This window comes from Epinephelus lanceolatus, chromosome 21, assembly GCF_041903045.1.
Source record: "Epinephelus lanceolatus isolate andai-2023 chromosome 21, ASM4190304v1, whole genome shotgun sequence".
NCBI lineage: Eukaryota > Metazoa > Chordata > Actinopteri > Perciformes > Serranidae > Epinephelus > Epinephelus lanceolatus.
In genome coordinates this window covers 18,564,289-18,591,990 of record NC_135754.1, presented here as the reverse complement: position 1 = coordinate 18,591,990, position 27,702 = coordinate 18,564,289, and the positions used below count along the sequence as shown (strand labels likewise).

At 41.3% G+C, this 27,702-nt stretch overlaps 2 protein-coding genes across 3 annotated transcripts; both read right to left on the bottom strand.

The window, feature by feature from the left end:
• Positions 1-1,266: 1,266 nt before the first annotated feature.
• Positions 1,267-23,361, bottom strand: LOC117247069 (transient receptor potential cation channel subfamily M member 4-like). The gene is made up of 28 exons (XM_033611215.2): positions 23,098-23,361; positions 19,587-19,648; positions 19,293-19,470; positions 18,843-19,023; positions 17,595-17,764; positions 17,158-17,335; positions 16,417-16,481; positions 16,083-16,316; positions 13,911-14,013; positions 13,196-13,317; positions 12,774-13,070; positions 12,555-12,656; positions 12,303-12,431; positions 12,090-12,219; positions 11,665-11,810; positions 10,355-10,467; positions 9,798-9,914; positions 9,582-9,631; positions 9,230-9,468; positions 8,954-9,069; positions 8,651-8,783; positions 8,380-8,554; positions 7,763-7,928; positions 7,489-7,670; positions 7,229-7,361; positions 7,067-7,139; positions 1,975-2,068; positions 1,267-1,798 (listed from the first exon to the last, which is right to left on the bottom strand). The coding sequence occupies exons 1-28, from the start codon at positions 23,158-23,160 to the stop codon at positions 1,767-1,769; spliced, it is 3,783 nt and encodes a 1,260-aa protein (XP_033467106.2). The 5' UTR covers positions 23,161-23,361; the 3' UTR covers positions 1,267-1,766.
• An 890-nt stretch (positions 23,362-24,251) lies between these two features.
• LOC144459369 (uncharacterized) lies at positions 24,252-25,932 on the bottom strand. Of its 2 annotated transcripts, XM_078163166.1 has the most exons (5): positions 25,916-25,932; positions 25,680-25,815; positions 25,436-25,517; positions 25,025-25,171; positions 24,252-24,633 (listed from the first exon to the last, which is right to left on the bottom strand). In XM_078163166.1, exons 2-5 carry the CDS (start codon positions 25,723-25,725, stop codon positions 24,474-24,476), a joined length of 435 nt encoding a protein of 144 aa, XP_078019292.1. In that variant the 5' UTR covers positions 25,726-25,815; positions 25,916-25,932; the 3' UTR covers positions 24,252-24,473. The 2 variants fall into 2 exon arrangements, with proteins under 2 accessions (XP_078019292.1, XP_078019291.1); XM_078163165.1 differs by lacking the exon at positions 25,916-25,932 and having other exon boundaries at positions 25,680-25,830.
• Between the last annotated feature and the right edge of the window lie 1,770 nt (positions 25,933-27,702).

The following is a 27,702-nucleotide window of genomic DNA, read 5'->3' as shown; positions in this document are numbered from 1 at the left end:
AAATTTGACTGTTTAAAAGAGGCAAAATCTCATTTCACTGTAGAGCTGTGTGCAACTTATTGATTCTCTGTTAGTGCTTCTCAAAGTCAAGGCTCCTTCCGAAATGTGTCCTACAGAGGCAAGGCAAGAGCCATTCCTAACATTCAGTGATCACACATGAATCAGGTGAGTGATTACACCTAGGTGTGCGTCATTCACCCTCTGGGGACTGACAAGGTCTTAGGGTGATAACTTTGGCGCTCTCTAATGTTGTTGCACAATTTGAGCAAATGCAAGCAGTATTTTCAGAGTCACATGACTTTTAGGTAGAATGTATCTCTGGATCATACAAAAAAGCACTCCATCTCTCCTGTGACAGATTAATTTAAAAACTGTTCTGTTTTATCAAAATCGCTGTATTTAGAAAAAAAATAATACCGTTCTTTGGCAGGCTTCACAGTCATGGGTGCAGATCCTGGGGGGGGGGGACATGTCACCCCCCCCCCCCAATTCTAAATAGCTTAAATGATTGAAATTGAACAAATGTATACAGTAGTCCTATATACTGGGAGAAAGGGAAGATGATGAGGAGAAATGGGAATCCGTGAGAGGCGAGAGATGAAAACGTGAGTGGACATAACATGTCTGAGACCCTGAAACTAGAAGTAGCATTAACTAACAGCGAAGCAGTGAAAAGGAGGGTGATGGCTGGTTCCATGTACTACTGGCTGTTTAAGAGAAATAAACAGTAAAGGTAAGCATATGATTCTCTTTGTAGTGCTTTTTGAATGACTTGGTGATGGTGATGAGCCTCTATGAAATCGTGAAATATGCTGGCAATCTCAAGCGCTCTGTGGGCATGATTTGCACGCGTGCAATTAAAAAAAATCACAACTGATTGTGTCCCCCCCAAACTTGTCATCAGATCTGCACCCATGGTCACAGTGGTGTACTGGTTAGCACTGTCACCTCACAGCAAAAGGGAGCCCTTGTGTGCGGAGTTTGCATGTTCTCCCCATGTCAGCATTTTCTCCAGGTACTCCGGCTTCCTCTCACAGTACAAAGACATGCAGGTTAATTGGTGACTCTAAATTGGCCGTGAGTGTGAATGGTTGTCTGTTTCTATGTGTCAGCCCTGTGATAGTCTGCCAACCTGTCCAGGGTGTACCCTGCCTCTCACCCAATGTCAGCTGGGATAGGCTCCAGCCCCCCCACGACCCCCAACAGGATAAGCAAAAATGCATAAGCAAATTTCCCTACACAACAGTAACAGAAATAACTCATTCATTACACCGTATATACAATTTATTGAACAGAATAAAGTAATGTAGCAACACAAATACATGATTCAACATTTAAGGTTGCCAGAAAGTAACTGAACACAACAGTATCACAATATGCACATGCATATGAGTGACATTCAATGTAACCCCTGTAAACTATATCATGTATCGCAGTAAAAACCTCTATAAAAACCTTAAAAATAACAGCAGTAAAGACATGATAGCACTGGAAAACAAAACATAAAATATATCATGCCATATCATAAATATATACACTTGACTTTGGCATTCTTATAAGATTGATTGCACCTGTAAAATATCAGCTTTGGCATGTAATCAATACTGTAACAAGTAGTGATCTCTGCTACATGCTTTTGTAGTTGAGAACATTTAAAACTATTCCGTAACTGAGTCCAGTGATGAACGTGGCTGGCAAACAGTACGACTGGGGGAGCAGCCGAGGTATACCGACCCTGAGCAAGTAAAGGCACCACAGAGGCTGAATCAGGTGGAATTGGAAGAGGACGGGAACGAATCTGTGTGAAGAGGAAGAAAGTGTTACAAAGCATGTTAAGTATAAATGACTTGAGGCTAACGGCACTAAAAATAAAGAGAAAACTAGTCACGCAAGCTTGGTGAAAATAAACCCATGACTTGGAGCATGTAGTTTCACTTGTTCCTGGAAAGAAACTTGCATGATCTGACTTTGTACCTTTAAGCGTAGGTGGAGGCCGAGGGGGTTTGAATGTGCTGCCTTGAGCCAAAGTATCCACGATCCAGCTGAGAGCACTTGAGCAGTACTCCATCTGAGGAGGAGGATCAAAAGAGCAGAAAGCTGCATATTAAAATACAGTAACAATATCACCATGCAGCGGGCTGGGGCCTTGTGTTGACACTTCCCAAGCTTTGAACATCAGTGCAATCATGTTGTGGGATTTTGTCTTAATGCTACAAGCAGAAGGGTTTTTGGAGCTGAAAATGGCCAATTAATATCATGCATTTCCTTAAAAGTTTGTCAATTGGGAACACTTATTTGCTTTATGGCAGGGAGCAGGCTAAGAAGATCGACTCTCATGTGTGCCTGTTAATACGAGGCTACCACAAGCAGCCAGTTAGCTTAACTTAGCATAAGGACTGGTACCAGGGTGGAACAGCTTGCCTTGCTCTGTGTAACGGTAACCAAATCCAGCTATCACCACCTCTGCATCTTACTACTTTACACATTATACTTGGCTTGGGCTGTAGCTATTTTTTCACACCTTCATGCCGTCCTTACATGTCACTGGGGTGTGCGGTATATGATGTTTTTGAGAAAAAAAACAAACCAAAAAAAAACTTAAAGCTGAGCTGCTGGTGATAGAAGTTATTGTAGCATATATGACATTGTCAAGCCTATATTGCTGTGTGTATAACATGCAACTAGTTAGAGAAGTCCTGCTGGTTTTAAATACTTACGGCCCATAGAATATCATGCATTTATAGATATAAATACAAATATAGTGACAAATTTAGGCAAAAGCAAGTATAATTTTCAAGACAGAAAGGTCAACCTTGGCTCAAAATGAAATTAGTAATATAAACACAAAGTGATGAAAATTTGTCAAACAGATAGTCATATTTTGTTTTTTTTGGGGGGATGTTGTGTGCAATATTTTGAAATAAAATGGCAGCAAGCCCCAGAATCTTATTTTTCTACTTTCCCCTTTGTGTCAGGAAACTCCTTGCCAAATTTCATACTTGTATGACTATTCATGCTGATGTAGCACCCTAATATTTGCATTCACATAATTTTACCAGAAAATTTAGGCCCCCTGAGACCAAACAGCCCCGAGTTGGAGGTGCTTATTATCAACATGTGACGGCCCACGATACAGGCTAACAGGAAATAGTAATGATAAAAAGGTAGCAGAAACACCATGAGGGCGGGACCTGGCTCTCAGTCTAAGGTGGCGGTGGCAGACTAGTAGCTGAATAAAAGCATGTGGCTAATAAGACTGCTTTTGTAGTTGTAAGATGTCATCTTAAGATAAAGTTATATGTGGCGATGTTTTCATGATTCCATAGAGTCATATTTAATTGATTAACTAGGAGGCATTTTTCTTTACTTGTCCTGTAATGTTATTTTCACCTCTCACAGTTGGCTTCTTTCTAAGCTCAGCTGTGTTGCACGAACAGAGACTGACCTCTAGTGGCGTAAGCTGTGCGCTACATATGTACATCCATATGGCAGCTCCGAATCAGTTTAACAAGAAGAGAAACATATATTATACCTTGTTTTTAATCCATACTAAAACCAAATAAGTAATTCCATACTAACATACTATTTTATGGAGCTACATTAGGGTCAAAAGTTTTGTACTTGAAAAAATAAAATCTGAAACTGAAAATTCATGTGTTGATCTTGAATTTTGAAAAATACAACAATGTATTCAAAATAAAAATAAGTGTATGAAACATTTTTTTCAGGTTAAACATAATTTTGATTCACTTTGGTAATTCTTTTGAATGAAGAATTTATTTTCACTTTTCACTTCTATATATATATTTTAACATTTGAGGTCTTATGTTTTTCAGTTGCATGTTTTATCTTTTCAGATTCAGATCTTATTTTTTACAGTTTCAAATCTTATTTTTTTCACTTTTAAATCTTGTTTTCACTTTCAAATCCTTTTTTTCACTTTCAGATCTGTTTTTTGAGTTTTAGACTTTTGACCCTGATGTGGCGTGGGGGGCGTGGCATCATCTGAGAGGGGTGTAGAATCATGAGTGACAGTGCCTTCAGGGAATGTAGGAACTAAAAAAATTCTGACTCAACACTTATATACACCATATTCATGTGACTGGCAGTGTAAAATTGATGCCACTGACAAACTTCCATTTAGAAATCTGTTTTAGACAGTACTGAGCACCAATTGCGGTATAAGAGCGATAAATTATGCCAGATTTTGCAGTTCAACAGCCACATTTTAAGTGCTGATATGTCCGATTTCCACATAGCACTGTGAACACAGCGTAGTGTCCGTTTTGCTTGCCATGATGGCGTCCAGTCGGTTGGGTCAATCTGCTGGAGCCCATACATCCAACATACATTTCCACAGCTCCATCGTCACGGCCCTGTTGATGCTTCCACATCCAGACGTGTCCCCTGGATGAAACCTTTGAGCTTGGGGAAAAGGAAACAATCCTAAAACACCTCCCTACTCACCTGGTGCCACAAAAAATCACCTGGAGCCAGGTCAGGTGAGTAGGGAGGTGTTTTAGGATTGTTTCCTTTTCCCCAAGCTCAAAGGTTTCATCCAGGGGACACGTTTACTGGATGAGGAAGCATCCACAGGGCCGTGATGATGGAGTTGTGGACAATCACACTTTCCAGCTTTGACAAATTCGCCACTTAAAAGACGTCACAAAAAAAATGTATGTTGTCACAAAAACGACACCTTAATATTTGTTATGATTTCCCAAAACCTAGTTAACATTTCTCACCTGTGTGCTGGATGTATGGGCTCCAGCAGACTGACCCAACCGACTGGACGCCATCATGGCAAGCAAAACGGACACTACGCTGTGTTCACAGTGCTATGTGGAAATCGGACATATCAGCACTTAAAATGTGGCTGTTGAACTGCAAAATCTGGCATAATTTATCTCTCTTATACCGCAATTGGTGCTCAGTACTGTCTAAAACAGATTTCTAAATGGAAGTTTGTCAGTGGCATCAATTTTTACACTGCCAGTCACATGAATATGGTGTATATAAGTGTTGAGTCAGAATTTTTTTAGTTCCTGCGTTCCATGAAGGCACTGTCACTCATGATTCCACACCGCTCTCAGTTGATACCACGCCCCCCACGCCACATCAGGGTCAAAAGTCTGAAACTAAAAAAAAAACAGATTTGAAAGTGAAAAAAAAAAAAAAAAAAAGATCTGAAAGTGAAAAAAAGATTTGATAGTGAAAAAATAAGATTTGAAACTGTAAAAAAATAAGATCTGAATCTGAAAAGATAAAACATGCAACTGAAAAAAATAAGACCTCAAATGTCAAAATATATATAGAAGTGAAAAGTGAAAATAAATTCTTCATTCAAAAGAATTACCAAAGTGAATCAAAATTATATTTAACCTGAAAAAACGTTTCATACACTTATTTTTATTTTGAATACATTGTTGTATTTTTCAAAATTCAAGATCAACACATGAATTTTCAGTTTCAACTTTTATTTTTTCAAGTACAAAACTTTTGACCCTAATGTAGCTCCATACTATTTAATATGTTAAAACAGTATGTGAGATTTTTACATATGTATTTAAGTAAGTATTTTGAAGTTGTACATTATATCACATAGTATATTAACTATACTATTTCTGGTTAAATACTACAGTATGCAAACACTGGGCACAACGCTATATCCCTTAACGCAGTGGTTCCCAACTGGTCCAGCCACACGGTCCAGATTTCTCCTTAGTCATTAGTTGAAGGTCCACACAGACGACAGCCATGTCGACGAGCTAGTTTGTTGTCTCTGTACACAACCTTTCCCCTAGTCACTCTACAGCAGGAAACAGCACTTTAAAATAAAAGCTATGTGCCAAAAATTCACTGTAGTAACTCACTGTACCCCAGAGACATACCTGCTGCTGCCTCAGCATGAGCTTTTTAGTGTATTTTTTTAGTATTACGTGTTTAACATTACCAGGCTCCTGCCTCAGTACTTTTTTTTAAGGGTTTTTGTAGCCTAATATACATATTTATAGTACTACTTAAATTATAAGATTGGATTTCAGGGTGGGCTGCTAGATTCTCTAGGTATATACTGCATTTATTTATTTATTTTTATTTATTTATTCATTATTCCACTGAGGATTGAGTACTGTATTTCGTTCAGCATGTACATGATGAATGACAATAAAGCAACCTTAAACACTGAATAAAGTGTTTGTTTTTTTTGTTTTTTTTTTACAAACTTGAAAGTGACTTGCGGTCCATTCAGAATGAACACACAACCTGCTTTTGGACCACAGCCCACCAGCTGGGAACCACTGCCTTAATGCAATGTGATAGAGAACAACAGACAGCAACTACGACACCCTGTGATGTCAATACCGCTTCAGTTTAAGCCTAAGTATGCACGAAATGTGAGATTTCACTTAGCTGGTTGAATATAGTTTCAAAAGTGTTTTTAAATTACCAGGTTACTGTGGTTACAAGGCTCTCAGGAAGTGACATGATAATTACAGCTCTCTGCATCCAAAACCATACTGTTTATTTAGACAAATGTATGTTTAATGCACATTTCTTGGCTCTGAACAGTTGCCAGGCAACTAGCGGAGATTCCAGGAAGTTATTGGTCCTAAGCAAGAAGCAGTCGGGCACATAACCCCTGCTGAAATGGTCAATTGTTGTTTTTAGACTAGCTGTTTACCCTCACTATGCTAAGCTAAGCTAAGCTAAGCTAAGCTACTCTAACCTTCTGTGGGCTGTGTAGTAGCTCCACATTTACTGTACAGACGAGAGTGGTAATTTTCTTCTTATCTGACTCTCACCAACAGAACAAATAAGCGTATTGTCCTAACAAGTATGTGATTTTCCTATACATAAACACACATTGTGATATCAGTATCAGAACATAGTGTTGTAGTTGTCATGATGCACCCAGCCCTGCTATATCGAGATGGATGACATTTATTTAACCCTTACACAGGAAGGGCTGCCTGAGCAGACAGGCTCTTTTATAGCAGTCTGTATCAAGAGCGACACAAATGCCACAGATGATGAGCTCAGTTTGAAAAGTGTTCTTTAGTTTTACCTCGTTCTCCAAAGCCCTCAGCCTGTGTTCAAAGTCTCTGCTTTCAGTCACGTGTTTGAGCACACCATCCACCCTAAAAAAAGGACACATTCACCTCAGTATGATGGAGGTAGAAAACAGGTAATTTGCTAGTGCAGTGTTAGTTTGGGAAGATGTGCTCACTTGACAGACATCCGTTTGAGCCTCTCTGAGTCGCTGCTTTTCTGGATTTTATTCTGGGCGGTCAGGAAGTCCTCCTTCTGAATGGTTTCCCACGTCATTAGCCTGTTGGCTGCTTTCCCTTTTAACTGTAATACTAACAGAGGAAGGCAAAAGCTTTTTATCACTGCTGTCATTCACGTCAGCCTGAACAAAGCAGGAACCACAACAGCTGAGCTGAAGGCGATGTAATTGATGTTACAATAATTCGACTCGCTACTGACCAAAGTGGTGGATCTTGACGGAGGGCACCTTGCGGATCTGCCTCTTAATAAAGAGATTGATGTGCGAGAGGATGATGAAAGGAGGAGCCAGGGAGGGGCGGGAGTGGTACTGGACGATCAGGTTGTAGCGCTGGAACTTCCAGTAGATGTCGCTGTTCGCCTGCACTTCAGAGAAGGTGTAACTGCGTGGACACAAAGGCAACAGAGAGAGTTGAGGTGAGCAATAGTGTCAGTGAGGTCACAGAGACGGACTGACTTTAATCTTATTCTTTACCTAAACATGGCAATGAGCAGGTTGATGAGCAGGATATTGGTGACCAGCAGATAAACAATCAGCAGAATGACCACTATCCAGTTACTATACATCGTCCTGCACGGCTCTGCACCGTTCTCGATCATTGTAATGTTGTGCGTGCATTCCATGTCCCATGTCTTTCCAACTGGAACAGACACAAAAATATAGAGAAGATTAAAATATGTCCCATCTTTTCATTTTATTTTTTTCCCGTTACATGTGTGAGTTTGGTACGGTATAAATCAGCTCTTATTTTATTTTTATTTTCACTAGTTTCTCACTGTCATTGTTAGTTTGACTTTAATTTCATCATTTGTGATTTAACTTTTTTTTCTGCTATTATATACAGGAATCAGTCCCAGTACAGGTAAAGCACAGTAAATCTAAAATCTAGTTTCTTGTCCAAGTGCAGCACTTAAATAAACTTAAATATTGTACATGTCTAGGTATCAAATAAATCTGCTATCACATCACAATAACAGTGATGGAATGGAATGGATATAAAAAAATGTCCAGTACAGGCTGCAACATTATTCTTTTTTTTTATTATTATTATTTAAAACTGTAACTTTTATTCTCTTAAGATGCCCTTTTACCATCCATCTCCTCCACAGGGATCTGTCCAAAGATGTGCAGGTACGGTCTGTAGAAAACCCGGCGAAAGATGCGATCTAAGCTCGGGTCGTAGGCGTAGAGCAAAGCCTGATTGGCTACTCCGTATGCCATGAGCCACACCATCAGGAAGAACAGGAAGAAGAAGACGTCCTTCATCTGAAAAGGAGCAAACAGTTGTCTTTCCATCACTGTAATACAAACATCCTGCTAAGAATCACTGGTATGATGTGAACTTGTGGTGACGTTTCTCACCATCTTGCTGACAATGATGATTTTTGGTCCCAGCTGTTTGTGAATGGCAAAGATGTGAATGAGACGGAGGGTGAAGACCATGTAGTCCAAACACAGGAACTCTCGGCCAAATCCGTATGACACTTTGAACATCCTAAAACACATAGGGAAGCAGATACAGTATGATAACACCGCCATCTAGTGGTCATTTGATATAACTACACTTTAAAGGCTGTCAGCTGAGCTAATACTGTGGACGATTTTGGCATTATCCAGTAGTAATATACACTGTAGACAGTCCCTGTGTGTAGCTGTTGTCCGTACCTGCAGATTACTCCGATGATGAACAGCGAGATAGCGGTGAGGTCACACTTGTTCCACACATCCTGAATGTACACTCTCATTCTCTGACGCCAACTCATCGTCCCCAGAAAGAACGTCTTTGAGAAGAAAAAAAACCCCATAAACAAACAGAACATTAAATACAGCCAAATACTTTATAAATGCTGTTTATGTGAAGTGATTTTATGCCATATCTGCTTTTGCAGTGGTTAAATGTGACATAGATGCATGAAACAAGCATGATGTCTCCACACTTACCTCCCGGATCTCCTCACACACGATGGTGAATACCCAGAAGTACAGCACATACTCAGTGATGGCCGGACCTTCGGGTGGCGGGGGCTTGAAGTCCACCAACAGCACGTACGCAAACAGCAGGAGGAAGAGGAAGTACATCAGGACGTTGCCCAAAAATGAGGTGACGGGTGCAAACCAGAACTCTCGCCATCTTGACACTATGAACGGACGCTTTGGTGGCCTGCGTGACTGGGGTATGCCTGTAGGGAAGATTATCAGACATGGATTAGGAGCTGCTTACATTCGTCACGGCTGCTTAAAATATTCATTTATGCATATTTTTTAGAAGGTGCTGCGTTTAAAGAGGACTCACCTTTAATGGTTGCTGTTCTGGGAGTGATTGGACCTTGTGCGTCAGCTTCACTGGTACAACAATGACATATTTTCAATCAATCAACACAATAGAAAAAGCATTTTTGAAGTAATGTTCATTCAAGACTGTGACACCAGTGCATCCTGTTCACTTGCATTAGCATGATAAGTGAAAGGCAGAAACCACATCACTTAAGAATTTATTTAGACTTTTTACATGTGCTTGATGTCCGAGAACGAGAAGACAGTGGTGCCGTAGAGACTGTCGTTGTCCCTGCCCATCCCGTCCTCGTTAGGCTTCCCCTCATCGTCTTGGTGATGGTCCTCTTGTTCCCTGTGAGGTGGAGTTTGTTGTTAAGTATCAGACCTGAAATCTGAATCTTTTGAAAGCTAATGCTAATGAGGTTGTACGCCGTCGCACACCAGCAAGTTTCTCTTACAGTTTACATCCATGTCCAGACGTTTTTGCCAAATTTAAAGAAATTCCCTTAAGGTGTTCTGGAGATATCCTGTTTACGAGAATGAGACGGGTGCAAGATCACACTGACTTTGACCTTTGACCACCAAAATCTCACCGATTCATTGTTGGGTCCAAGCGGACATTTTTGCCAAATTTGAAGAAATTCCATCAAGACGTTCTTGAGATCTCGCTTTCACAAGAAGTGGGAGAGATGTAAGGAAGGACGGACAACCCAAAAACATAATGCCTCCAGCTATGGCTATTGCAGGCGCAGAAGCATAAAAAAAATAAATAAGTACTAAAGTGGATTTTACCTGTAGGAGATGAGGTTGGTGTAGCAGAGGATGGGGCAGAAGAAGGTGAGCAGGAGCTTCCACACCTCTGTGTTCCTCTTCATGTCCCCCCACCAGATCTGGGACAGCAAAGACTGAAGGAAAAGAGAGCATTAGACTATTTTCACCAACTGTAATTAATTTGCTCTCTATGAAAGCCGGCTCTGTTGTATGTGTAGTGTTTACACAATTATTCCTTAATTATACCCAAGTGCTGTTATTTGCAGTCACACTAACTATTTTGAGTAAAAGAAGAAAAGACTTAGGCTACAATCAGACTGCAGGCAAATCATACCGACTCAGATCTTCTTATTTCATAACGATGTGAACCACAAAATCACATGGAATCTGATCCTATCTGATCTGGGCCACTTTCATATTTGGTCCTAAATCACATACAGGTCTGATTTTTTGCAATGCAACCTTGGAATTCATGTGTCTATCATTCTAGTAAGTAAGTAAGTAAGTAAGTAAGTAAGTAAGTAAGTAAATTTATTTATTTATATAGCACTTCTCACAGAGAGGACTCACAAAGTGCTTCACAAGATAAAATACAAAAAATACAATAACAGAAACAATGCAAAATACACAAAAACAAATAAAAAGTAAAGATCAACATTCATCACAATTCTGCGCTGGCCGGAGTCAAACTGTTAATACAAACATGGAAAACAGCTGTGATGGACAGATGAAGCTGAAAGCAGCCCTTGACATCCTGAAAGTTGGGATGAAATCTGTTTCAGTGAAACCATTCACGTCACAATCCCACCACTCCTCACTCTACCTCCCCATTATTATCAACTTATGAATGAAACCACAAATGCTGACTTCAGTGGCCTCCATGTTAACTTTCATAAGACAGCTTGCTGCATGTTATTGTCCTTGTGCACATGAGCATGACCACTTTACAGTGGAATCTGATATTGGCCACATTTAAAAAATAATGTGAACAGACAAAAATAAAATCAGATCTGAGCAATAAATCTGAATTGAGCACTAAAGCTTGCAGTGTGAATGTAGCCTATTTAAGCTCCATTTACAAATTACCTATTGGCAGAGAATGTACTTCAATAAAAAGGAAGGCTTTAACTTCTTTAATTATTTTAAGTTAAAGAAAGAAATAAGCTTCAGCCAGAAAATCTGGCAAATCAAACATGAGATATACTTTTAAACATTTAAAAAAAGACCAAGCATAAACAGAACTGGTTATACTGCCTACATAAAGTCAGTTACTTGGCTCCATTGTTGTCTTGTCATGTGACAGTCACACAGGTGTGAAAACAGTGACACACCTGTACTCCGTCGTGGCTGAAGAAAAGTCGTGCATCAGCACCCATGCCCATCTGGAGGCAAGTGGTGCCACCCCAAACTGGAGATTTCCTGATCAGCAGGGTGAACGATCGACTCTCATTGCTCCGATAGCAAGAGCTGAAGACGTCTGAGGAGAGATAAGTGCAGAGAAAGTTTGGTCTTTTTTCTGAAAATCAGTTATAATCATTATACAGTGGGCATGCATGCACCGCTTTATCTGACAAAGAATTTAAATACCTACCCATTGAAACACTGGTTCATTACACAACTTTAAAACAAGGAGTGGCCAAATAACACTAGAGCAATTAGGCTGTGAAGTTTAATACCTCGTCATCATTCCTGCACTTTTATTTATCAACTATTTTGTATAATTAAACTTTGGTGGATGGTGCGTTCATGCTCTCACCGTGTGCCAGGTTCTCAAACCTCTGGGCCAGCTCCTTCATGGACAGTTTGGTCTCAGTCTCGACCTCCAGCTTGGATATTTCCCTCAGCATCTTACAGCCACTCAGAGCACTCAGCACCGACTCCCCTGCCTGGAAGAAACAGCAAAGGCCTGTTGTTGGTTTCAAAAAGCAGCAACATATTTTGGCTTTCTGTAAGTCTCAGAGGTTTTTACCATCTCCCAGAAGAAAGTGGCCATCTCGCTGCGGTTCTGGAGGACGGCCCAGATGAAGAGAGAAGCCCAGGGGAAGAGGCAGCGCTTCTCCCGATACAAGCAGTCTCCACGCAGCAGCTTACTGGCACGCTGAGGGATGAAGAGAAGCAGGGAAGGAGGGTTCAATTTGATCATGTCATTCTCTGTTGTCTTCACAAGCCCTACAGCAGTTCACTAGCTTTAATAGATGTCTACATATTGAAAAAAAAGTACCCTCAGAGCTCTCCTCTTGGATGTCATCTGCTCTAAGCCCAAAGCATCGTAGTAAAATGGCTGGCAGACGTCACCCATCAACAGTTCCAGCACCCCTGAAACCTGAGGAAAAGGGGTGGAGGAGCAAACAAACAAAAGTGTACGTGTAAAAATTTGTTTTCTTTGGTTCTTTGATTGTAAAAGTAGACGTTAGGCATGGCGGTCTCCCTCACAACACACCTCAAAAAGGCTGATCTCCGTCACCGGGCCACTCTGTATGTTCTCTGTTGCCACTCTGGAAGGCGAGTCCGACAGGTTTGACGTTGGCACGGGGGCTGCAGTTCCCAGCCGCTCCGCCAGACGGCGCTGAAGGAGCTGATAAAGCACCGTCCCATCGGCCACCGAGCGGTAGAGGCTCTCCAACCTGCCGTAGGTCAGGTAGTCCAGGATGTTGAGGCCGTTCTCAGTGAAGAGACGCACAAACTGAGGTTTGTCGTTGACCAGGGCGTCTGTCATGGAGTCCTCCAAGTCTTCATACTGTTGGATTGGATAAACATGTCAGTATAGGGTCAAGACATTCTCACTTATTTCATACCAACACAATACACCACACATTATTCATCTACTTTACAGTGGTAGTATCTCTCTCTCTTTCCCCTCACCCTCCACTGAATGTCTCCATTGAAGAGTTCACTCTTGGCAATGTCAACCCTGTTCCACGTGACCGCTAGCTTCAGCTCTTCATTGTAAGGGCTGGCATCCACTGACACACGCTGCTTACTTGCTAAAGAACACAAAAATAGAACATAAAGAAGACGAGAATAAGGCAACAAGAAAAACAAGAATGAGGGAATGATCCAAATCATTGAGATGCTGATCTTTTTCCCACTTTTCCAATTTAGTGCACCCTTTTGTGTTTTAGTATCCTCTGTACATCTGTTGCTACTTTTTTGTATTTGTCAGTATGTGTATGGAATATTTGGTGAAAAAGGGGGGAAAACACAAAAATCACACCACAAACTTAAAGGGATAGTGCACCCAAAAATGAAAATTCAGCCATTATCTACTCACCCATATGCCGAGGGAGGCTCAGGTGAAGTTTTAGAGTATGGAGATATTTTGTGGTTTCAATGATGTGTTTTTGGACGTTTGAATCTGGGGCGCCGTAAGCCTCCATTAGGTGGAGTTGTGCTGCTACCCCCTCTCCCCTTGGATCTCCGGGAAGTGTTGTGAGGACTCTAAAACTTCACCCGAGCCTCCATCAGCATATGGGTGAGTAGATAATGGCTGAATATTCATGTTTGGGTACACTATCCCTTTAAACAAAGACCCATTGCCTCTTAAAACAGCACTCTTCAAAACAGGAATGAGTTGTACCTCCCACCAGCGCTTTGAGCAGGACTGTATCAAACTCATTTGGGCCCTCCTGCTCTCCGTGGTAGACTGTGATGAAGTCTCTGTTCTGGTAGATGCTCAGGACCTGAAGACAAGAAAAGCAGGAATTTCAGCTGTATTAGCACTTGGTGATGCTGATAAAGAGATTAAAAAGGACACGCATAAGGATAAAGAAAGACTTGGTAACAAAGGGTACTGTCATATCCCTGATATAGTTAAGTGGATGCCTCCTCATGCTGAGTGAGCAGTGTGTCTGACACTTCAAGATTGTATCAGGGCATTTAAATCTAAGAACCAACACGACCCATGACTAGAAAAGAATAAGATTACAAGTGTTTATCCAGCCACACCTAGTTCAACAGAGAGCAATTCACACCACTGATTACATTAAAGATTTAATAATCATTAGGACACTGATAGAAGAGTCAATAACCCGCCACACTCTTTCAAGGCAGCATGCAGTGTTGATGATGTTCCATCACACAAACTGGACCCCCGAGACTCCAACTCCATCGCAGAGTGCAGCTGTTTGTAGTCGCCTTCATTAAAATGTAGGGTATAAGTGCAGCACCAAGCTTCGGGACGAACTTCCCTCTCTCTCTCTCTCTCTCCCGAGAGGAAACAGGAACTTTTCGTAACCATGGAGGAAAACCCTACTTCCATTTTATGTTCTTCATGTTTATTTTTATCACTTGCATTTGATCTGCATGTGCTGCTTTTGTTCAGCTGAATATTTGTGTATTATCCTGTTGCCAATGACTACTTATGACCCACTCAGTGTGTGGCAGTGTATTTTTCTGCCCTGATTCTGCCCTCTGCCTGTGGTTTCTTACTGTCTATGCTCGGCACATCTATGGGCATGTACCCCCACAGCGCTCAGGTGAGGTCAGGGCTTTATAAAGCGGTAGCAACCAGGTGCCAGACTGTAAGCAGCGGGCATCCAAGAGACACAGCGCTGCAAAAAAATGCAGTTATAGTGAAGCGAAATGCCAAACGAGCGTGAATCGGGGGTTGGCTTTTCCTTATAATTTGATTTACCAGTGTGTTTACAAAATCCTGCATAGTGTACCTTAAAAATAGAACTTGACCCCAAGCTGCTTTGGTGGCATTTCTTTCACTTCTTCTTTCATTTCTTTTTTCTTCGTAAAAGATCTTCTTGTTTTTCACAATACTGTTATAAAATCTGCTTGGTTTTACAATGCTTTACAATCAAATGATGACATTTACTGTTTTCTAGGGATGAGAGAAGGGTATATATGATACTAAACACAATGTAACCTTTACATTTTTTAACGTCTGGATGACAATATTAAATATCTATCTTAGTTTGAGCAGTTTACGTTTGTACAGAGCGTCCTCTATGTCGAACACAATACGCCATTGCATGTGGTCAATAAGTCATTGATGCTGGCTTGCTGCTGGAAGTTCTGTAACCCTGTAGTTTCTGTAAGGGTGGTTTAGGGGAGGCTGTTTGACAACATATGTCCCTAGGAGATCATGTGGATCAGTATAAAGGCATTTTTTTTAAAATGTAATTGTAATTGGCTACACACAGTCTGTTGTGCTACAAAAATAGTCCTGTTACGCCATGGGAAAACTGAAACTGACCTCCAAACAACAGCTTGTGAGTGAGGTAATTGTAAACAGCAACAGGAACAGCTAAATAACAGCCAGCGCTCTCAGGAATGTGCTGGGACAAGGAGTAGCTTGAAGTTTACAGGCCCAGTGGCGGCTCAATAAATGTTTACATTACATGCAACAATTACAGTGTTGGGTGACATGAGCGGCATACTGATAAATCCTGCTGTTCTCAGAGCCTCAGCAGCAGCAGCAAGGCTTAACATGTGAGCTTGCCCTGAGGGTAGAAGAAATAAAGGCTTCATCCACTTGGGATGGCAGAAATACACACAGCAAGTTTGTTGGCAACCTGCCCATTACGATACTGCAAAATATCCTGCGTGAGTAAAGTTGGAATCTTGACCTTAGAGCATTCAAAGAAAGGTCAAGATGCCACAAAGTACATATGAAAGCCTCTGAGACTATGAATATCAATGTTCTATTGCATGGCAATCGAAGCTGGCAGCTGTTGAACAAACAGCTTCTTCCTGTTCAGCGTGTTAAAAGCCACACAATGACGACACACACACCACTCACCCGTTCAACTAGTTTGTCCGAGTCCGCTTCAGACGGGAAGTGCTTCTTAATCCGATCTGCCACTCTGTCCTTCAGATCCACGCTGGGGCCTGCCTCGCCCTCTCCCTCACCAGAGGACTGGACGACCGTGGCTGACGACAGACTCGCCAAGACGTCGCTCAAAAAGTCGGCAAGGCCTCCTGAGCCAGCCAGCACCAGCCAGGGCATGGAGTTTTTCAGGGACAGATCCACTCTCTGACAGAAATTAGGGAAAGAGAGCGAAGCATTTCTTTATGGAAATCAAAGGCATAATATAAAAACTAACTTAATTATTTTTTTGTGGAAATCAACAAACCTCGAGCATGCTGGCTTCCCCAGACACCAGCATACAAAGGACAGGGATGTCAATGCTGCCGCTGCCTAAAAAACAAGTTAAACATTTTTACAGTTAATTCGCAAGTGTGCATTGGTAAAATCTTTGCTTATACCAACTTCTCTTTAATGCAGGTATTTTGATTATGTTTATACACTGACAACAATCAAACTGCATATTTTTCTTGTGACACAAAAGCTTCCAGATGGCAAAGACACAGACAGAGCACCCTGCTAAATTTTTGACAAATCTCTGCTTGATTTTACATGTTGAGGAGCCGTGTTTGAAATTCCTGCAGTGGCATGCAGCGGCTCTCGTCCAGGGCGTACCTGAGGTTCATCTTATCGTCACATGCACTAACCAAAAATCACCACAAGAGGGCCAAACAGCAATTTTACAGTTGTGGGAGCATTGTACAGTTGAGACATCTTTAGTTTTCTTTACATACAGTTCACACAAATAGATACATTCCTTGGAATATTAGTATGGGCAACCAGAGACAATAGCAGCAAACGAAAGTGATGCGTTATTCTTCTATCTGCATGATGACTGGTTTCGCATATCCAGTTTTACCAGAAATTCCAAGGAACAACAAAACAACCAAGACAATAATTTTTAGGCCTACTTCCTGTCATATTTTTCAGTGAGTCCACGGAGAGCAATTACACCTCTACGATTCTACATACAATGCGAGACAATTCATTTTATTATCCCATCTCTCACCCCAGATGCCTGTACGCTGGTGGGAGATGTAGTCCTCCAGTTTGGCCCTGAACCCCGTCTCTCCTCCTCTGCGTCCGACACTTCCATCATCCACCAGGAGGAAGGCCTGGTAGTTGTTGTCCAGGCAGCAGGAGTCCCGGGACGTGTTCTGGACGTAGTACTTAGCAGGAAAGCTGCCCTGGAAGAGGAAGAATCCAGGTTAAACGGCAGGTTTTTGTTGAATCAATGGCTCAATCTCTATCTCTTACTCCCAATTTTAAGGCCTACATGCCCATGGGGACACAGATGGGTGCAAGTACATTTTCCATTTGCATTGGTCTGAAACTAGCAATGATAGTTGCACTGCACTGTACGCCGCGAGTGTTAGATAGGGCCCTGTATGTTTGTGTTTTTATTTGGAATAATCAGTTATATTTGTAACTATAGTACGTGACAACCTGAGGGTTGATCAGCTGCTGTCGGTTGTGCACCAGGCCCCAGGGAGCAATGCCCAGCGCCACCACCTTGTTGAGGGACACCGATGAGGCTGCAGTGGCGTGATCTCTCACCGCCTCTCCAACACACCTGCCGACGCCTTCACGCAAGCCTGCTGTCAGGATCCACGCACCTGGGTGCAACAATCAAACACAGAATGTGAGACGAAAAGATAAACTGCGTGGTTTTTGTAGTTTCTTGAGACAAAGAGGAATGTCATGGCAGAGTTTCGCAGTTCAAAGCTGAACTTCAACACCTGGAAAATGGTTAAATTACCGCTGTACTAGCTGTGTGTAGAATGGCTGACATATTCTTTATTTCATATTAGGTTAATATGATTTCACACATCTATATTTTAATTTCTGAAAGCATGTCATTTTACATAATATTTACAAATAGTCTGCAATATTACGCACTGTCCTTCCACAGCGTGTATCAACAACACACCTCCATGTTTTTACACCAGTCTAATTACCTTTGCTTTGGTCCGTAGCCTTTGAGAGTACAGCTTGTTTAAATGACCTCAAATGACAGGAGATCGCTATAATCCTCTGCCACCTGCACTTGGCACGGTAGTCGTGAGGAAATGGCCATTGTAGTACCGAATTAGGATCGGACCCCCGAGAGCCATAACATGCAATGGTACTAGAGTTTGTAACAGCTGTGTTTTTCCCGCAAAGTCCACCACGAGGTTCTGCATCTTCCAAGAAAGTGTTGATTCAACATTTATCATTATTAGTCACTTGGAAACGCCTGCAACTTTGGACTTTACATGAAAATTTTTACATGAGCAAAAACACGCAAAACTGAAATGCATGTGCTCATATGAGGCTAACAAACCAGTTATAGTAGCAGCTTTTTTCAGCTCTAAAAGGTGTCTGGAATTCATTTGACATCAGAGAAAGAGAAAGAAACTGGTATGAGGCAGCAAACACAGCTTCAAAGAGACCAAAGCATTTGCGCCCATGTTTCTTAAGACTTTTTAAGCTCTGTAGATGCCAGTCAAAGCATGTATTTTAGGTCAAGGGGAACAGTCTGTAAAGTCATGACATCACATGCTGACCACAAACAAAGTGATTCACAACTTAAAGCTAACAGTTACAATGTAAAAAGCGTATATGGATTTCACAACTGGCATGTAACCTATGACCCACATTCGTAGCCATGTCTGAAGTGGTGGTTTAGCTACTTCAGAGTTACATTATGTTTACCTGTGCTTTGTGAGGCTTTCACCAGTCCCTGCCTGAGTACCTCCCGCACCCAAGTCTTCACCTTTGTCCTGCCTTCTCCGCCCACTATAGAAACCACCAGGTTGGGGGAAGAAAGACCCCAGTGGGCTGTCATCAGGGTGTAGACCATAGACGCGGGGGTGTCCCATGACAGACGCAGGAACTGAGGGTCCCCATGAGAGACAAAATGGATATTTGATCACATTTTACAACAAACTTTGACTTAAAAATGATAAATTGTGATCATTTTAGTATCAAAACACATGCTTAAGTTACGATAAAGCAGAGGAGCTTCACAGTACAGATATGTAACTTCACTGTCAGTATATTATGTTTGCTTGTTCAGGTGTAGCAATCGGTTAAAGAAAAGAGATGAAGCATTTAATTAGCCATTCAGAGAACATTTATCAGGCAAACAGAAAGGCCACCCACATAGCTATGCCTCTTGCTGGCTCCTGCGAACTGCAATTCTCCGAAAGCATCAGTCGGGTATTCAGAGGAGTGCTGGCCGCTGTCCCAGTGGTTGACAATCGCTGTGCTGAAATAGTCACCGAGAGCCACAGAGCCATGGGCATCTCTCGCACCCCCACACTGACACAGCGCGCCATTACTGAGAGAGAGGTGAGAGGATAATACATGTGATAACACGATCATCCTTTGATGCATCACAACAGTAAACAGAGAGTGACTATCACGGAGGAATGTGCTCCACAGAGTTCACAGTACCTGAAAGAATCTTCTACGAAGGTGGTGCACACTCTTTTCTTGATGATTTTGGGGATCCAACTCTGAAAACATTTTCAACAGGTTAACACACTGAAATTTCGGACACGCTGTTTAAAAGGTTTAACTCCATCCCTACCCTTTTGCGCTTGGAATTCATGTTGCTTCATGGTGTAGGAAACTGTTAAATGAGAAACACTGACTTTGGCTTGGAGGAGGTGTTACGCTAGTGAGATATGCAGTGCCTGAACACCTGGCTGTGACTTCTGACACGGTGCTGTAGATTCAGCTCGAGTTTGCGTGCATGTGTGTGGTGGGCACATAGGCTACTCCTGTGCAGGTATCATTAGTGCATACAGTACATTTTGCAGTACAAATACAAACCTACTTGTCAAACAAAGGAGCCTCAAGGGACTCTGTTCTCTCTTTACAACTTTGAATTTAAAGATACACTATAAAATATATATTCAAAATATTAATATCTAATCCACTGTCATCTCAACAGAAATATGATAATGGGAATACATGTGTTTCACAGGACATTTTGACTGGTAAAATCAGTGGTGCCCCCAGAATTTTTTCATAGGGGCCAGATGGGACCACTGAAAATCTTAAGGTGGCACACCAAAAACGCTGTAACTGAATGTCAGGAATCTATTTATGAAGTTGAAGTACAAAGGCTGGCTAAAAACTAAGTCAATATAGAGAGTTAATGAATCACATACAGATTTGGTTTCTTATTTTACAGCTAATATTAGTAATTATCTGATGTGCATAGACTAATACCAGTACAGGTAACATGAGGTCCACAACAATCTTGTTTTAATACATTATATCCTCCTGAGACCCTGTGTCCTCATATGAGGACATTACATTTTGGATTTACTGGACTTTAAACTCCATTCTGCTTAACTTACACCTGTTGTCCTCGTCCTTTTTTGTCTCATCTAGTGGCAGTAAGAGCACAATACACTAATCCATGTAAAAGCAAGATGGCAGCCATCTCTGCCAAGTCAGTCTGCAGCCGATCCTGACACAAAGACGGCAAGGTCCAAAACCTGATCACATTTAATGGTTAAATCTTTTACGTTTATTTATAATTAATAATGTTTGTAGTTTGATATGGCAACAACTTTTACCAATTTTAGCAACAGTAACAAGCTAAGACACTGTTAATTAGGAAGTACTCATTGTAAGACACTGGGAATTTCTCATCAGCTCGTTGAAGGACAGTGAGACTTAATTATTGTCTCGTTTGAGGACACTGGGACTTTATTATTGTCGCGTTCGAGGACAGTGAGACTTAATTATTGTCACGTTCAAGGACATTGAGACTTAATTATTATCTCATATGAGGACAATGGGGCTTTATTATTGTTGACAATGTTATTTTTTCATACTTATCAGGTCCTACTAATCCCAAATAGCTAGGAGAAATTAAAAATGAATACTAAACAAAAGTTCAGGTCTCAGGAAGATATATCAGTTAGGGTTACAAATTATAAGCACTCTCCTTAATCCTATATTGGTAACATTAACAATCAATTAATCAATTAATAATGATTTTGAATACACATAAAAACATTGCTTATAAGAGGCCGTTTACACGTTGCCGGCTATTTTCATAAACGGACATTTCACCGTCTCCGTTTTCAAAAAGATCTTCGTTTACACTTACCCGTGTATATATACACAAGAGCATGCCAAACCTGTAGGTAGCAGTGTAAGGAGAAGCTCAAGCCTTCCATGTATCCATTGTCACCATAGCAACATAGGTCGCACTTTTTACACAGGCGCAAGTTCCGGCGCATACTGTGACGTGGGCTGCCTATAATTCCGTTTATCTGCGTTTATCTCAGTTTACATGCAAACGCGCAACCGGAGTTTTCCAAAATCTCCACTCTGGCCGGAGTTTTTAGAAAGACTCGTTTTCAGAGGAGAAATCTCCGTTTGCGTGTAAACGAAGGGCACAAACGAAGGAAGATGTCTCCGTTTATCAAAATCACCGTGTACGTGTAAACGGCCTCTAAAGAAAAAATACCAACTGTGCTTGTTCCCTAAATTAAAGCTCAGTAACATGTTCACCATCCCATAGCTCAAATGCATCTTTGTTTGATCTTTGTTTGATCAATTCAATTTCATCCCTCATATCTATGCATGCCAGGTGATTCATTGTTCTTTAAATAGGCTTGTCCTTTTCCTTAAAAAGACAAATTTACAGCTTTAGTTTGAAGTTCACTGACTGTAAGGAACAAAACATTTACTGGAAACAAAACTAATCAAGTTTAGTGGAGACTCGTGGGTATCCGGAGACCAACAGAACCCATTTTTATTCAAATATCTTGAGGTGAGAGTTCAAGGGGCCCCTTTGAAAATGCCAGTTGCTCCCTTGTCCAAATTTAGCCTAACTTTAGCGCATTAGTTAGCCTCCTTACCGTCAAGCTATGAATGCCTCAAGTGCGTCATAATAATCCTCTTAATTAAAGCAGTGATATCAGCCTCTCATCATTTTCACCAGGGTGGGCCACTGGAGAGGGGGCCGTGATTGTATCATGCCCCACCGCACGTCCTCCTTGGGGACGCCACTGAGTATAATCAGGAAAAGCACATCAACGGCTAACACGATGGCTGCGTTCCATTTAGCTGTGCCAGGGAGCGCCGTCAGTAAACCAGCGGCACAACACCAGAGCCCTGGGGCTGGCACACCTAAATGGAATGCAGCCGTGATTAATATTATTAGCAACACCTGTGCTTGTCGAGTTAAAGTATTTGCAGTTAAGACATGTTTTACTTATATTATATCGTATTTTGTTTGTATCTTTTGGATGCCGGTGTTAATATTAAGGGTGGCCATGTCTGTTTACGTTAAAACTTCAACTTAAAGCATAAACCTTACCGTACAAAGTTAACTAGGTTAGCTTAACGTTAAATATAGTTAACGTTAGCTTATGAAACGCTAGGGAACTGTTACTGAACATACAATGGGTGTGCTCTTGCCTTTGTTTTTACCGTCAGAGATAACGCAAGTAAACGTTTAAGCAACGACTAAGTTAGAAATTGAGTCACCGAAGCCTTTCTTAAGTAATTAACAATGACCGGAATGTTAGCCATTAAGCATAACGTTACGTTGTTAAACGGTCGAAAGTGCCTTTTTAAGCTAGCTTAACTTCCGCCGGTTTGACGAGCACACAGTGTCAACAGATACGAGCAGACCGTAGCTCGGTTTAGCTAGGACAAATGCGGGGCGGTTCACGCACAGTTGCAACCCTATAGTGGCTTCGGTCATTCAAGACTCTTTAACAGTGAGTATTAAACCCCCAAAGGACTATTAGATACGTGCTGCCCAAAGCAGATTGACCATCGCTCGTCATGGTGACTCAGAACCTCACGGGATAACTGCCAGCCGCAACTTTCCTCACCGCTTCCACTTTGTAAATTTCCTTTTATTAAATTGTCTGACAAAGCACCACAATGATATCACAACAGGAGACTTTTAAATAAAAAGCCTACCCACCTGATCCTTCTCAGATTTACAGATTTTGTCTCCGCCGCCTCCTTCTCCTCCTGTGTCCCTCATGTTCTTTTTTTCCTTTCTCTTCCACTCAGTAAGAGATAGTAGGGGAAACGACTTCAGGATTTCTTCCTGACCATTTTCCAGTGACAATGCTTATTTCCTGGATTGCTGCATTTTTGAATGAGCGTTAATCAATGAAAAGGCCATTTCCAAACTTTCCTCCGCAGCCAGCCAGCCAGAGAGGAAACAAGGTGTAGAGCAGAGACACCACACAGGTGAGGGTGTGGTTTTTTACAGGAGGCCTCCAAACTCTGAAAATAGGAGGGGCCACCCAAAACCACAGATATTTCATACCTGGGGTGTGATCTGAGCCAATGCTGATTATGATCCCCTTACAACATAGATTTAGATGCCCATCTCCTGGTGAGAAATATCTGATGTGGTGAAGTTAGGAGGAAAATACCCCTGGTCATTGATGACACATATTTCAACACAGCTGTAGCAGACATGACAACTGAAGACAGAAGCTTGTGCAATGTGCACTGACCATTTTGTTACTGTCATGGTTGCCTAAAAATATCACACAGTCAGGTCTGGATTTACACCATGGCAAGTGGGTCAGATGCCTCAATTAGTCCCCACACCATCTACAGTGATAAAGGCCAGATTGTTTTACACACCGAAACATTTCCAACATCACATTTTAATCAGCATGTGAGAGAAATATACTTCATTTAATATGTAATCCTTATAAACAAGAGCAAAGGTTTCATTTAAACTTGGGAGGGGGGAATCTTGAACATTGAAGACTTACTTTCCTTCATCTGATGAATTTTCATGCACCAATGTGTGTGTTTTCTGCATCAGTTCATGGTGTAAATGTTCTAAATTTTGCCAAAACAAAAGTCAACTGCAACTTTTCTGTTTTTATTTAATGGGGGGAGTAATGGAAAATCTGAGCACCTGCATATAAGCCAGTTTCTGAGTCTAGGAATTATGTTTCAAAGCCCCTCTGCCGTTTCCTAAAAAGCTAAATCTAATAATCCATTGAAAGAGCTTGTGTAAGCAGCATTCAACCTGTAGGAGTCCATTTCTAATGGCCCTTGCGGGTTAACCCAAATATGCATAAACTAGAACGCCACACACTTCTTTATATTAAATATTTATTGTACAATGCATTTAAATATAGAAGAATTTATATTTTAAAAAGTAACATAGTATTAACACTTCCACATTCAATGTGCTTAATGAGCATAAATCAATAACAAGTACCAGTCAGTCAGATCATACAGAAATATTTGGTTGTAAATAGATGGAGGCTGGGTTGAGAACTTTCCACCTCCTTAGTCCTTAAGTGCCGCCATCCCTCTTGGCCCCTATCTACCAAATCCCATCGGGTCATTGGCCTTTTTTGACTCCTCTTTGTCTTTTGTTTTGCTGATGTGGTATAAGTCGCTGGCCAGGTTGTGAACCTGGCATGTCCCGAGCTGGCATCCACGCTGAGGTGCACGCCGTAGACGTAACTTCAGTGGCATGCTGTAGAAGGGGGGGACAAAATTGAAGTTAAGCACATATATTTACAGAATGTTATTCAGTTTTCACTTAAATAATAAACGTAAAATTTGGGTTTTGCTAACAGCCATAATTAGTAGAACTGAAATAAACACCATACTATTTATGCTGCAGTAATCCTGCATCATTAACTCACTACAGAGGTTGTCTAAGCGATATAAATACATGCCTTTCTTCATGCTATATTGTATTATATTTTGTATTTCTAAACTGTAACATTCTAGTTTTATTCATTGTTTTTCATTTCTGCTCCTATATATCTCTATGCAATACATCAGATTGACTGTAACGTATCACAGTTGTCCCCCAGGGGAAAATATTCCTGATTTCTGAATATATATATGCTCTTTCGCACCTGTTTTTCAGAGCCTCCAGGTCTAGGTGTTTGTCTTCTGAATGAAATGGGACGATCTTCAGTGCTTTAGCATGCTGCTCCTGTGTGTCCTCTGGTGTTTTCACCTCTGAAACCTGGATGGCGTCCCCTGGGAGGACGTTGTCTGACCTGTTGGTCCATCAGAAAAAGGTATTTATTAATATAGGCATCACGTGAACCAAACAACTCTGATTGTCAATACTGTATTACACAGATAAATTAACATATAGTCCAGTTTTTCCCTTCTTTCTGCCTAAATTCCTCTTTTTTTTTTGAGGCAGTGTTGATATTCCATTTATAGATTAGCAGGCAGTGGGTGACACATTTTTATGGTTACTGTAAGTATTTTCCCCGACATCATTAGCTGTATATTTACTGATGTTTTTCACTGACCTGTGAGTTGGTCTTAGTGGTGTGGCAGCACTCAAAGGCACAGTCAGCAGCAGCAAAACAGCTATCTCCATACCGCAGTTGCCTGTGGCAGAAAAACCATGAGTGACACTGAGGAAAACATCCTGTCAAATGGTCTATACAAATCGATATTAGTCGTAATGATACAGACAAATAATTGTTTAGACAACTATGATGTAGAGATCTGTATAAAATATCATAAACGTGAATGCAGGATGAAACTTACCACCAAGATAATTCCAAAACCCGCTGTGGCTTTTTGAGTGAACCATTCGTGGTCTCTTGATTGTTGGGTGTCCAAGTCTGCCACCTCTCTGTGCTCCTGGTCCTTTATAGGTTGATGGCAGGGTGAGGGGGTGTGTCTGTAGCGTAGTCATTATACTGTCAGACAACTCCCACACTTGCAATTAATCAGTTATGATGGCAGTTTTATCGTCTATTTACATGGGCTGTGATACTTACATAAACAACCTTTAAGCATCCAAGCACAACATTGTACTTATCTCGAGGTGACCTTGTCCCTTTTGAGATGTTTACATTGATTCTCCGCGTTCTCCCTTTGCTCCACCGACCTCCCCCCCTCCTCCTCCACATCCTCCTCCATCCCTCTCCTTCTTCACTCCACTTGCTGCTGAGCAATTGTTCCAGAAAATCTTTCTTTCATTTCCATCACCTGCAGGAAGCCTGCAGAGCCCAAAATAACCCCAATTCTCCTCCAGGCTTTTCTTTATCGCCCCATTTTTCCTGTGCCTTTTTCCCTTGAGTCACTTTTGCCGTCAGCATGTTTATTCCTGAAATGTCCTTCACTCACATCCCGCTACAAGCAGAGTTTCAAAAACAACTTCTTGATCTTATACCTTTCCTCAAACATAATAAGTCTAATTTTACAGATAATGTGATGCAATAACAGCAGACAGGAGTGGTTCAAAGCTTCGTTAGCCCACTTATAAATGGTCATAGAATAAGAAACGATAAACTTTTCAGGTTTGGCACAAAGCCACATTCTATCATCTCTCTAGGAAATTATCCCATTATTTTTAATCTTTTAATAATACTGTAAATCCATAGGGAGTCAGTGTCACATTTTTCCAAGCTCCACACTCTGTTTCTCCCAGCCTCCGACCCTCTCTGTTAATCACAACTTCCCCTCTCGGCTCTATTGTGAACCTTTCCTGTGACAGCCATCTGGGCAGGTTGTGTTGTCAGAGCAGTGCACTGAGTCATCACTGGCGCGCGTGCATGCTACAGCATTAGCGGTGGAATATTGAGTCAGTCTTGTGATTTCACGATTAAGCAATGAAATACACTAAGTGTTGTTGTTTTACGATTACAACCGACTTGCATGACGGCAGAGACTACAGTACGTGCCAAAAGAAAGCAAAGTCTTGGCTCTCACAATAAACTTGTTCCTGTGCACCTGCTGTAGCCTATCTGTGAGCAAATCAGGGGTTTGTGAGAAAAACATGAGCACTCTCATTTTAAACCCAAATAAATGCATACTACAATAGAAGGAAAACGTTACTAATGAGGACTAAAACAAAAGACAGAAATTAATCAGATAATTAAGTAATTTTCCAAGCAAAGTAGCTTTCCCAAGTTTAATTCAATAATATCATCTTCAAAGTCAAAGTCAAAGTCCATTTATTTGTCTCCCTTGGGAGAAATTTGGATTGGAGGCAGGGTACTACTGCTTTAAACAACACAAACATACAACGTAACCAGATAGGGACCAATGTGCAAAAGATATTTGCTCATCTTGTGCTTCAGCAAAGTGTGGCTGCCATTTTGTTTTCACCATTTTCTCACATTTATTCACCAAATGATTACTTGATTAAATGAGAAAACGACAGGCAGATTAATCAACAATCAAAAATAATTATTAGTTGCAGTGCTACATTAATGTTGTTTCTTTTTTCTCTTGGAGAGTTTCAGGATCTTTTTCTGCCCCCTGCAATGAAATCTGGAATTCACCTGGAGAATATGTGTAATGACCACATTTGTTTGTTAAAGGGATACTTTGCCGATTTTCAACCAGCTTTCTATCATAACAATGTGGGTAGTATGTGGGTAAATCTTCCCTCCATCTTGTCAGCGCCCAGATCTGCCCGCTCATTTGCTCCCCAGGATGATGCGAAACATGACATCGGATTTTTGCTGGCTTGAGGGCTGTTTCTCGAACTACAGTTTGTACCTCATTTTCAGTCAGATAAACTGTAAAGAAGCGGATCAAGAGCGAGAGATGCCCCTCT

Bases quoted from the DNA above. Each gene is read 5' to 3' on its own strand.
- LOC144459369 (XM_078163165.1), bottom strand. From the start codon at position 25,830: ATGACTACGCTACAGACACACCCCCTCACCCTGCCATCAACCTATAAA. The intron at 25,172-25,435 runs GTCAGTGAAAAA...ATGGACCAACAG, and splicing joins CCACTAAGACCAACTCACAG to GTCAGACAACGTCCTCCCAG. The intron at 24,634-25,024 runs GTGCGAAAGAGC...CCCCTTCTACAG, and splicing joins CTGGAGGCTCTGAAAAACAG to CATGCCACTGAAGTTACGTC.
- LOC117247069 (XM_033611215.2), bottom strand. From the start codon at position 23,160: ATGAGGGACACAGGAGGAGAAGGAGGCGGCGGAGACAAAATCTGTAAA. The intron at 12,657-12,773 runs GTGTGTTGTGAG...CCTTTTCCTCAG, and splicing joins CGGAGATCAGCCTTTTTGAG to GTTTCAGGGGTGCTGGAACT. The intron at 7,671-7,762 runs GTAAAGAATAAG...GTGTCCACGCAG, and splicing joins CTGCTCATTGCCATGTTTAG to TTACACCTTCTCTGAAGTGC.